General features: G+C 32.0%; 2 protein-coding genes across 3 annotated transcripts; one reads left to right on the top strand and one right to left on the bottom strand.

Moving 5' to 3' along the window:
- The first annotated feature begins 2,367 nt into the window (after nt 1-2,367).
- LOC105838505 (lysine--tRNA ligase) lies at nt 2,368-6,176 on the top strand. 2 transcript variants are annotated; one of them, XM_012684118.3, is made up of 8 exons: nt 2,368-2,496; nt 2,985-3,129; nt 3,392-3,841; nt 4,405-4,650; nt 4,743-5,165; nt 5,351-5,544; nt 5,659-5,821; nt 5,976-6,176. In XM_012684118.3, the coding sequence occupies exons 1-8, from the start codon at nt 2,462-2,464 to the stop codon at nt 6,072-6,074; spliced, it is 1,755 nt and encodes a 584-aa protein (XP_012539572.1). In that variant the 5' UTR covers nt 2,368-2,461; the 3' UTR covers nt 6,075-6,176. The 2 variants fall into 2 exon arrangements, with proteins under 2 accessions (XP_012539572.1, XP_012539571.1); XM_012684117.3 differs by lacking the exon at nt 2,368-2,496 and adding an exon at nt 2,546-2,910.
- A 52-nt stretch (nt 6,177-6,228) lies between these two features.
- On the bottom strand, nt 6,229-10,123 carry LOC105838506 (deubiquitinase OTUD6B). The gene is made up of 4 exons (XM_012684119.3): nt 9,672-10,123; nt 9,127-9,535; nt 8,574-8,793; nt 6,229-8,288 (listed from the first exon to the last, which is right to left on the bottom strand). Exons 1-4 carry the CDS (start codon nt 9,739-9,741, stop codon nt 8,103-8,105), a joined length of 885 nt encoding a protein of 294 aa, XP_012539573.1. The 5' UTR covers nt 9,742-10,123; the 3' UTR covers nt 6,229-8,102.
- Nucleotides 10,124-12,387: the final 2,264 nt, after the last annotated feature.

Here is a 12,387-nt window from a genome sequence, read left to right as displayed (position 1 = left end):
GCGCACTCGGCTACGTTCGCGGCTAAGTTCGTCCCTTTCTCCTCTGCCTCTTCCCCCATCTAACGTTTTCTGACTTCGAGCTCCGAGGCGATCGCCGGCGTCTAATGCTTTTTCAGAATATGTTTATCGCGCGGGCGCCGCCGGCTCTCGCGATTATTATGATCGGCACATAATTGTAAAATAAATATGAACAATTTAATCAATATTTCCTTGTTATTCCATGTAAATTGAATTTACAAATAAAATGTTAAATATATCTTATGGTTAATTAAATTAATTATTTAATTATTTAATTAAGTAACGTGCGAAGATTTAAAAAACCTTTTTTTTCGGTAATTTTACAAACTTCGATAACTTCTCGGGAAAAAATGTTTCATATAAAAACATATATAAATATATGTACTTATATAAAAGATGTCTATATATGTTTATATCAGTTTCCTTTCTTTTGTAAAATTTCTGTTTGGTATAAAAAGATAATAGTCATACTGAAAAGATAGAAACTAATTAAAAAAATAATTTTTGCATTGCTTCTTTTAAAAAAGCTATGTATAAAAAATTGTCTATATATAATCATATATATTTCGGAAATTTTTTATACTTAACTTTCTTAGAAGAAGCAATGCGAAAATTATTTTTTAATTAGTTTCTATCTTTTCAGTATGACTATTATTTTTTTATATCAAACAGAAATTTTACAAAAGAAAGGAAGCTAATATAAATATATATGGACATATTTTATATATATTTATATGTTTTTATATGAAACATTTTTTCCTGGGTTCACAAAATTAATATTAGGTAAGTTAATATATTTTTTTAACTGAATTAAGTTAAAGTATTTTTTCTCTCATAATTTTTTCTTTTACATAAATAAATTTTTAAAACTTGGGAAAAAATTAACAAGTTTATGTATTTCAAAAATATTTAGTTAAAATTAAAAATTAAAATTTACAATTAATAAAGTTAAAAGTCATTAGCTTTTTAACTTTATTATTAACTTTTACTATTTAGTAAAATATTTATAAAATATAACTATTTAACAATTTTCTACATTTTATAAGAAAAAGGACATTGACAAAAAACTAAAGGAACATGATTTAAAACGTATTTTATTATTATTAAGCGTCGCACAAAAAAGCAAACTAGAAATTATAAAAATTATAATTATTAATGCATGCGCGATTGTCAAGTTTTTTATCATATTCGAATTGTTCGAGCAAAAGTCTTTTCTTTACTTATTACTTGCTTTATTTTAGTGATATCAGAAATGGGTCTCTGTCACATTTAGTTATGTGTTTATATAAAAAATGTCTATAGAAACACAACACAGCTTTTTTGTACACATTTATTTCATACATATTTTTTCTTATTTTAAAAAATTTAAGAGCTACTACTTTTAGAAATAAAATTGATATTTATAAGCCTCGATTCTATCCACGTCTCTGGCAAAGAATGAATTTCCTATTGCTTATTGTTTGTTATGTCCTATTGCTTATTGTTACTTATTTTTCACGGTGTTAATTGATTCTTTTTTTCGCTTACTTTGTAATATTGACTGTTGAATATATTTTATGATCTAATCTAATTATAATCGTTTTGATAATCTAGTTTAAACAAACTATGACTTTCTAATTTAAAATAAATATAAATAACGTTTTGCAAAATTAAGTTTAAATTTAACTTGAGTTGATTTAACTTAACTTTCAACTAAGTCAGTTTTTCGTTTATTTCGCAACTTTTAATTTAAAAAAATTAATTTTATATGCTATTAGCTTTAACTTGATTTAGTTAAAAAAATATATTAACTTATCCAATATTAATTTTGTGAAGTTATCGAAGTTTGTAAAATTACCGAAGAAAAAGGTTTTTTAAATCTTCGCACGTTACTTAATTAAATAATTAAATAATTAATTTAATTAACCATAAGATATATTTAATAACATTTTATTTATAAATTCAATTTACATGAAATAACAAGGAAATATTGATTAAATTGTACATATTTATTTTTACAATTATGCGCCGATCATAATAATCACGAGAGCCGGCGGCGCCCGCGCGATAAACATATTCTGAAAAAGCATTAGACGCCGGCGATCGCCTCGGAGCTCGAAGTCAGAAAACGTTAGATGGGGGAAGAGGCAGAGGAGAAAGGGACGAACTCAGCCGCGAACGTAGCCGAGTGCGCGACAGCTCACGCCGATCGCAGCCGAGCGCGCGTGCCTCACAGATAGGGGGAGTGCGATGTGTGCGTGAGCGTGCCCGGGCTTGAAATCGCATCACAGACTACAGCAACCACCCCCCTTTCCTAGCAAAATCCCCTCTACCAAGAATTAAGAACTCTGATCCCCCCCCGGAGAGGGCGGAGAGAGGAATCTTGCTGTGGAGGGGATGGTTGTTGCGACTCTAAATTGGCAACCGTGTGCTCCGGTTCTCTCTTTGGCGACGATTAGCCAACATGGTGGACGTGGTGAGCGAGAAGCTGTCGAAAAAGTAAGTAAAGCGCGTGACATCGGACGAGACGATCGTATCCGCGGAACGTCCACTCGTCCGGTTCGTCGTGACGCTTTTCGCTCAGTCGTCCCGGTCGCTCGCGGCGCGCGATTTTTCCCCCTCGTGGATGATAACATAACCTAGAAGGGGGAAAGGTTCGATGTGCGGTCCGGCGCCACGCGCTCTTAAATGTCCCACACTTCATTGTAGATAGCGATATCTCATAGATCTAAGCGCCGAGCGCGTCACATGGGTAAAGTCTAATCTCGAGAAGGTCATAAATTTGGCGCGGCCGATCATGCTCGGTACGTTAACCGGTGCCCGCGCGATTATCGCGCGACCGGTAGTGCGAACCTGGCTGGCGAGCGACGGGACGAAGTTGCGTCAGACACCTCCGCGTCGGTTTGCCACGAAGTGCGTAGATGGACCATTCAATGACAATAGCGCTCGCGCCTGAGACACGAGCTGAGACGATATCCTGATTGCAGTGAGCTGAAGAGGCGTCTCAAGGCCGAGCAAAAGGCCAGGGAGAAGGCCGAGAAGGAGGAGGCCAGGACGCTCGCGGCGGCAGCGGCGGCTCAACCGAAGGCTTCTGAGAAGAAGAATGTCAAGGAGGAAGAAATTAGTCCAAATGTAAATTTCGGAGTGTAGTAAATTAAAAAATGTGTATGGAGTACATATTAAGATGAATTTGTTTTGCAAGAAATGAGAATTCTTTGATTTCATGGACAATCAATTACTTTTTTTCCATTTTATACAATTCGACAGCTCAGTTTTCAATAATACCTTAATATTCTTTTGAATACAATTTATTATCTAATATAGAATTAATCTTTTAAATCTCTTAACCAATTTCAGGAAGATATATCATGAAATTTATTACATGTATTTACAGGAATATTATAAGATTCGGTCGAATTGGGTTAGTCAGCAGAAGGCTATCAATGACAATCCTTACCCACACAAGTTTCATGTATCAATCTCCCTTGAGGACTTCATCGAGAGATTTAGAGATATCGTGAAAGATGGTGAAACGCTTGAGAATGAGACGCACAGTGTCGCTGGACGTGTCCACTCTATCCGAGAATCTGGTGCTAAACTGATCTTCTATGATCTTCGGGGGGAAGGTGTCAAGATACAAGTGATGGCCAACGCGAGATTGTACGAGAGTGAGGAAAAATTTGTGGAGGATACCACAAAAATTAAGAGAGGCGACATCATAGGCGTTATCGGCAAACCTGCGAAAAGTAAAAAGGGCGAATTCTCGATCATACCACGCTCTGTTTCCCTTCTGAGCCCATGTTTGCACATGCTGCCACATCTCTACTTTGGTCTGAAAGACAAGGTAAGAAATAGACATACAAAAATGAGATTCTTGATCAAAAGGATGTTAGAATCATTTATACAAGATGAGCAAAAAGTATTGGATCAATAAAATTTCGAAAATAAGACATTACGAATCTTTTAATTTTTCTCAATACAAAAGTATTAGAATAGAGTTGTTAAAATATTAATAGTGAATATAATATTGAAATGTGCCAGAATAAAGAATAAATAAAATATTTCATAAACATACTAAATTGATTTTTCAACTCGGTCTCAATACTTTTATATGCAGAAATTATTATATAAAAAATATTTTATTTTTTGGATGGAACAAATGGCGATAATTTTCATGTAACATTAAAAAATCGATTTTTTTTTTCGAAAATTAATTTTACCATTATTTGGCTCTTTCCAGACCATACAACTTTTGTATAAATCTTTTTTCAAGTGTCTTGTTTTCGAGATATTTTACTAGTTCGATTTCTTGCTCTTTCTATAATTCCAAAATTTAATACAACATGCAATATTATGAAAATATTACACAAATATATATATGCAAGTTACGCTTTATTACACAATCAGGAAACGAGATTCCGTCAGCGGTATCTGGATCTCATATTAAACGATAAGGTTCGACAAATTTTTCAAATACGCGCGAAGATAATCGCTTACATGCGCAAGTTCCTTGATGATATGGGCTTCCTGGAAGTCGAGACTCCTATGATGAATATGATCGCTGGAGGTGCGATCGCCAAACCTTTCATTACACACCACAATGAACTCGACATGGACTTGTACATGAGAATTGCTCCGGAATTGTATCATAAGGTATCAGATTATTTTTCAAGTATATAAAATAAATATATTTCTAGAATAGAAGAAATAAAATGAAGCATAACGGTAATGTAATTATTTAATAGATGTTGGTCGTTGGTGGCATCGATAGAGTATATGAAATTGGCAGGCAGTTCAGGAACGAGGGCATCGACATGACTCATAATCCTGAGTTTACTACTTGTGAATTCTACATGGCATATGCTGATTACAATGACCTAATGGAACTCACGGAGACTATGGTGTCCGGCATGGTAAAAACCATATACGGGACTTACAAGATACAGTATCATCCGGATGGACCAGAGGGCAAGGCATATGAAATCGATTTCACGCCGCCTTTCAAGCGTATATCGATGATAAAAACGTTGGAGGAGGTTTTGCAAGTCAAACTGCCTGATGCCGATCAGCTCAACACGGCAACGGCAAATAAGTTCCTTAGCGATCTTTGTGAGAAGCACGAGATCGAGTGTCCTCCTCCAAGAACATCGGCGAGATTGCTGGACAAGGTAAGATGTAAATCAAACTTAAAAACACTAACGACTTCGTGAACTTGACATTTTTAAGTCGAATGATTTTAACATTCTGTACGTATATAATAAAAGAAAAAGAAAAATATATTGAAATATATATAAAATGTTTAAATTTAATTATATATCAACTACTCTAAATCAGAATATATTTTGCGGAATAGCTCGTTGGAGAGTTCATCGAGGAGACATGTATTAATCCCACCTACATCATTGATCATCCACAAGTAATGTCTCCATTAGCGAAATGGCACCGATCCCAGAAAGGCCTTACTGAACGATTCGAGTTATTCGTTATGAAAAAGGAAATTTGTAATGCCTACACTGAACTGAACGATCCGGTCGTTCAAAGAGAAAGGTACATAAAAGTTTGGGTCTTTAATATTATAATACGCTTTGTGAGATTAAGATCATCTATTGACTTATTCAATTTTACATTTTACAAATTTTAACATTTAAAAAATCCACATAGATTCGAACAACAAGCAAAGGATAAAGCAGCCGGTGATGAGGAAGCACAATTAGTTGATGAGAACTTCTGCACAGCTTTGGAGTACGGTTTACCGCCAACAGCCGGGTGGGGAATGGGTATTGACCGATTAACAATGTTCCTCACCGATTCTAATAATATTAAAGTGAGTATATAAATCAAATACTTATTTTCTAAAGTATTTGAAAGACAAAATTAAAATTCTATAAAGTTAATTTACATTAATTTCATAATTAAATATATGAAAAAATATGTAAGGTTAGAAATATTTTTAAGAAAATGTTTTTTTATTTTTATAGGAAGTATTGTTCTTCCCTCAAATGAAGCCGGATGATCCAAATAAAAACAGGGAAATGACTGAAGATGACAAAGCGTCAAACGATAGTGCAGAAAAATGAAGTTATTTAAACAAAAATTTATAAAACTGATAATTTGGAAAACATTTCAAAATTTTTAAAGTATAAAGATTACTTTGAATAATTAATATCTTGTAAAAAAAGTTTTTTTATTATATTAAATTAAAACTAAATTAAATTATATAAACGATGTTTCTCATATGTATCATATTTATTTAATACCCAACTACAACACATCCATTATATACGACCAAATATATACATTTACAAAAATTGCAAAAACATGGGAACAATGTCATTGTATATATTATAGTATCCCTTAACGTGTTCTAACATAACAATTATAAATCATTTATATTCTTTCTCATTTTATTATACGATCGAAATCATAAATAATTCAAAATATTAAAATTACATAAAAAATCTGTGAAGTTAATCGAGAAACAATGTTAGAAGACTACATAAATTTTTGCAAGTAAGGAACATTCTGTATTTAAAGACTCCAAAATACTTGACTCAATGTCGCTCCAAGATACAAAGTATTAAGCTACATAATTCGAGAGTCTGTTTGAAAAATTAAGGACTAAAGTTGATTCTCACGAGTTGAAATGAATGAAATGATAAAAACAGTCTATCTTTTACACTTTTACAGTTTTATCCTTTCTCATTTCAAATCAAATCACATCGCTAATTTATTAAACTGTTCCGTGTATAGTTTTGAAACGCAATCTCGAACATTTCTTATAGATATACATTTGATAGCCGCTTGATATTTCCAAACGTGACTATTAATGAACACGAAATAGTATGCGCAATAAGAGAGTAACATATACTTCAATCTTTGGAACAAGCCAAAGAACATCGAATCTTAATAAGTATTTGCATATTTGCTGGCAGCATGTTTATATTGTCTGATATCTATTTGGAAAATAAATATAATTCTATATAAATTTAATCTCTCTCCGTAATAACACAAGAGCTTCATCATAAGCTCACATTAACTCGCCGAGATATTTATAGTTTGCAGTAAAATATTTTAGTAAATATTTCTAAACGTCCCTACGGCCCACATTACCATCGCACGTCTAGCGCTAAATATGACTATTTGAAGCCCATTTAATATAAGCTCACACAATAATATGCTAAGAACTGTTTCAGTGTTAAATCTCAAGTTCTGATATGATAAGACATACTAAGATAGTATATAAAACTTTTTAGGATGTAATTTGTTAAATATACGATAAAAATGTATTCTATGGATCTACAGAAAATTTATTAATTCAGTAGAATTTATATGGAACTTTCAGTCATGTTTAGCTCTAAATATGCACAGTCAAAATGTAAGTCAGTAAACTATTTGAAATAACCAGGCAAATACGTTTTACTGATGGTTCATTGATATGTATTTTTTTTTTTAACTAACTAATGATTGTAAAAAAGAATTCCTAAAATGTGTGTGACCATTAAGATTACATCAGACCAATAATATATTTTGTTATATTTTCATTACACATTCATCTATTTTCACCAATGTGCAGATTAACTTTGATCTCAGCTTAATTTGCTTTTTATCTTTTTTTAGTTCTAAAAATTAGAAAGATAAAGAATAAGCTGACCTCAAAATTAATCTACATGGGTGTAAATAGACATTACTGTAATATATAATATACATAATTTATAGAAAAATTAATTACATGCATTTTATATTTAGTACTTTAACAGTCACTATACACACATTTGAAGAATTTTACTTATAAACATTTTATCGTTAATAATCATCACAATAATGTAAAGTTTAGAAATGCAATTCTCTCATAGGAAGATTAAATATTCTGCTGGCAGCTTTTTCAATATTTTTCTGTATATTTATTGATAAAAATATTTTATACTATTAAAATTTATATTAAATTTTCCACATAAAATAAATTAGTTTTATTTAGTGGGCAAAAACATGTTTCGTAAATCAAAACATGCTTAATTCATCACATTAATTGATTAATTTATCGATCAATAATAAAAGTTGAAGACTGCTATAACGAAATAAAAATAAAGTCCTAAAGCAGACCTTTATCAGCTTTCTTCATCCTGGACATACTTCGTAACAGAATTGTAATGAGCGCCTAACTCGTACATATGACGATGATAAGTAAGCGTCACCTTCTTGCCGTTACTGTATTCGTCTCCAACGATATATGGAGCCCCTACAGCTTGTATAACTTCGATTGGGCATTTCAGTATACGTGATAGTACCTGCAGCTATAATTTAAAAAAACAATTATGTATTAACAATTTATAGATCACAGAGGAAATAATAAACTGACTTACAATGTTATAGGCTTTAAAGTTTCGTCTTTAGTAATGCACAATAACTATTTCAAGTTTTATGTAAAAAAACAGTCGCTCTTTAGTATAAGAGACACAAAATAGTTATTGTGCATTAAAGACAATTAAAGTCAAAACATTATTTTAAGATTATAAATCAATCACATTCTGCTATAGTCACTGTAGATTGTAATTTATGAAGTTTCAGCATATATTTACCTCAACAGCGCCGCCCCAAGCACTTGTCTCACCCACGTCATTGCAATACTTTTCATACTCCTCAGGGGTCAATAAATCATCAGAATCAGGGTTGGAGAGAAACGGCAAGAAGTCGTTCATATTTTCTCTTAAATAGTCAGCAGTCTTTGTTCTGAGATCATGCAGGCTAAGAGGCGTCTCTCCGTTTATCTTAAGCTGATGTGCCACGGCATTATATAAACTAGAAACAAATTTAAGCTCTCATATATCACTCATTTGCTACAACATAATAAACAAAATTCTCCAGTTAAAATGTTTTAAATCATTAAAATTTTGTAATATCATTATTTTTAGTGCAGTTTTGATATAATGATTCTATCTACTGATTGTAGAATGAAATAAAAGTGTTAACTTCATTCAGTGAATTGAATTCTCATTAGTTTTCTTCTTTTTGATAGATAACTTAAAGATTAACAATTTTTTAGTTATGGTATCATAACAAATGGTTAATATGTTTGAACAAACCAATTTCTCAAATCATAAATAATATAAATATATATTTTATTATTTTTACCAGTGGCCATCGCTAGGAATTTCGTAGATCATTAACTCGCGCTCAGAAAGTATCTTCTTTATGGCTTCTATCTCGACATTCCTCTTGCCAAAGACGTTAAGGGCCTCCTGTTCAATGATCCTCTGATTGCGCTCCTTCTCTGCGATTGCTTTCTTCTCCCGCCTCTTCTGTGCTTTGGAAACCCTGTGCATCGATTGCTCCGAGCAGTTGTCTCTATCAATTTCTTCGCTCGCTTCCGCGGACTCCGTCTGCTTGTCATTTAGTGTAACATGAGCCAGTCTCCATGTATTCAATTCCTCCACTTGGCGTTTCTCCAAGTTCTCCTCTAAGCGGCCTATCTCTTCTGTAATCTCCTTCTTCTTCTTCTTGTCACCTTTGCAAATGGACTTCTTCAGAGTCTGTATTTGCGCTACAATCAAGGAAGGAACATTACGTACTCACGTTGCGCGAAACATAACCTTTAACCTCAAAAATCGAAGAAAGTTACAAAAATAAGTCAATTGATAAACAAAGATGAAGAAAGGTTCAGCTTCCAATCTAAATACCTTGCAGTTCCTTCCGTTCCTTCTTGTGCTTCTGTGTCAATTCTTCCTCCGTTAACGCCGCCTCTGCCATTCTAATTTAAATATAACCTCTACGTAGCTTAGTGTATCGTGAGCAAAGTTCAGCAAAGTTCTGCCCGCGAAAGCAAAGCACACTTAACACGCCCGCACGAGCCAGCACGAGCCGCACATACGTATGTTACAGAAAACGGAAAGGGAAGCTGGATTTCGCGCTTCGTCATTTGCTAGGAGACAAGCAGCAGCGAAGAGGGAACGTGCCACGTGATAAAAATCAACGCGTGTTGACCAATGGTTTGCCGTTATACGTCATCGATCCTGCAGGGGATGACTGACGTCATTAACGAATGACGCATTGGATTTGGCGAATCCGCAGCAAGTGTATCATGCAATCTGTGCAGTTAGGTAACTTTATATGTATATATATTTATATATTTAACTAAATTAAGTTAAAATTGAAATTTTTTTCATAATTTTTATTAGAGTTAAAGAAATACTGAAAAAATCTACATCTTTCAGAATTTTGTACATTATGTAAATTCTGCAATATTCTATATAAGAGTCGTTTAAAAAATTTAAACTTTTTTTCTCAAAAATTATAAAATTCTGAAAAATTCTAAGATTTATATTAAAAAATTTTTTAATTTTACTAAAACAATTTTTTTTAATGACTTGTAAAATTTAATTTATTTTAAATTTTATAAACAAAAAACATGTATATTTAAACATAATATGATTATATATAACATGATTATATGTAATTATATATAAGTAAATGTAATATGATCATATGTTATATTATACGATCATATATAATAATATTTGAATGAGAAAATAATATTTTATCTGTATGTAATCACACTTTCAGTTACATATGATTATATATAGAAACATCTAAACAAATATGAAACTTAGTTAAAAGTTATATTAAGATTAAATTAAGTTTTAAAAGTTTTGCATTTTGAAAAGTATTAATCTTAAATTTGAATGCTGTATTTTTTAAAAATTAAATTATTTTAAATAATAAAATATTAAAGTATAGTAAATAAAGAAATATTTTAAAAAAGTAAAAGTAAAAAAAATAAAAAATAATACTTTCAAAAAGAATACTAGCATTTCCGTGTATTTCTGGAAAAGCGAAAAATTGAATTGCCGCGATTATAAACAGGTTTATAAACATATATCATTGCAAAATCTTTTAAATTTAATTTTTTTTAATTCTTCATTGAAACACGTGTAATAATTTAATATTTTCGAAAATCTTTTGAATACACTTTGTAACATATTATAATGATATATTTGTGAAAAAAAGCAGAATTACAAGGTTTACGTGCGATGCGTTAACAATAATTAAAAAAAAAAGAGAGAACGAGAATAATAGCTTTATCATTTATTAATGTCCAATGAAGGAAGTGGAATACAGTTTTGTCCGCTAAGCGTCATCTCCATTATCTTCCTTAACTAGGAAAAGAATCGGGTGTCTCGCTGCGGCGGGTTCGACTTCGGGATGGGATAGGGAGGAAGCCGAGTCGAACCGTGATAGTCAACATTATATACATATATGTAATATATAAAACAATTGTTACACACTAGAGCGAGAGCGCGTAATACAAAACAATGATTTCTTCAGTTAGTTTATTACAATACATCACTTTACGTTATGTTTACTAATAAAAATATAACTCTCATTACATTACCGTTCAGTACAATATGTGTTGATCGTCCATCTCATAGTATATAAGTAAAATATCTCTTCCAGTCGCGCTTATGTATCTACGGAGTGTCCACCAGATCGTGCGTCTCACAGAGGCTGCTTTTAGAATTCAGCTTTGCATAACCGATTCAATTAGTCTTTATCCTTGCTTTCGCCAAATTCTAAAAACGTTCGCTTTGTCCATAAAACCAGCAATAATAATTAAAGACACTATACTACGCGTTGCTAGATCATCCTTAACCATGGCTGATTAGTTTTTTTTTTAATTTATACATCCAGTTTTAATGATTATGAAAAATCTTATTGTTAACTTTACAGCACATCTATTTGTAATCGGTTAGCCTTAATCTTAAGCGATTGATTCGATTACAAGCTAATTATTCAGTATCTCTTATAGCTCTAATTAATAAAATAATTAATCTTGATTATCAGTAAGCAATCTTATTGTTAGTCGCAATTGTTGTAACATTAGAAAAAAACACCTACGACGCGAACAATCTTTAAATTGATCTCACTTCGATGTCTTTCCTCTTCGTTTCCGAGCGATTCTCGTCGTCGACCACGATAACAGGTGTAATTTCATGTAATTTGGGATCAGAACTTCGGAAGATCTCTTTAACGTCAACGATGTCAAATTTTTCCGAAAAGCGCAACAGCTGAATCGAAATAAAGTTTCTCTTTCCCGACGCAGGACTTTGCGGACACCACGCAGGAATGCATATATACATATTACGTACACATACACGCAAACACGTACATAAATGTATATATGCATTCATGTATATATATCTTCAAGTTTGCAACTTGTATATATGTATACATATTTTTTCTCATTTAATATTTATATATGTATAGACATCTGTATAATATATATATATATATATATAGAACTATATTCTCATGCCATATTACAACAATACAAACAGTCAATATTAATGATAATGTTAACTTGCATAATGCAAGCACCACAGCTAGTATAGCAGTTTG

Source organism: Monomorium pharaonis, chromosome 2, assembly GCF_013373865.1.
Source record: "Monomorium pharaonis isolate MP-MQ-018 chromosome 2, ASM1337386v2, whole genome shotgun sequence".
NCBI lineage: Eukaryota > Metazoa > Arthropoda > Insecta > Hymenoptera > Formicidae > Monomorium > Monomorium pharaonis.
Note: the sequence above shows the minus strand (reverse complement) of the source record. Positions and strands in the feature narration are given on the sequence as shown.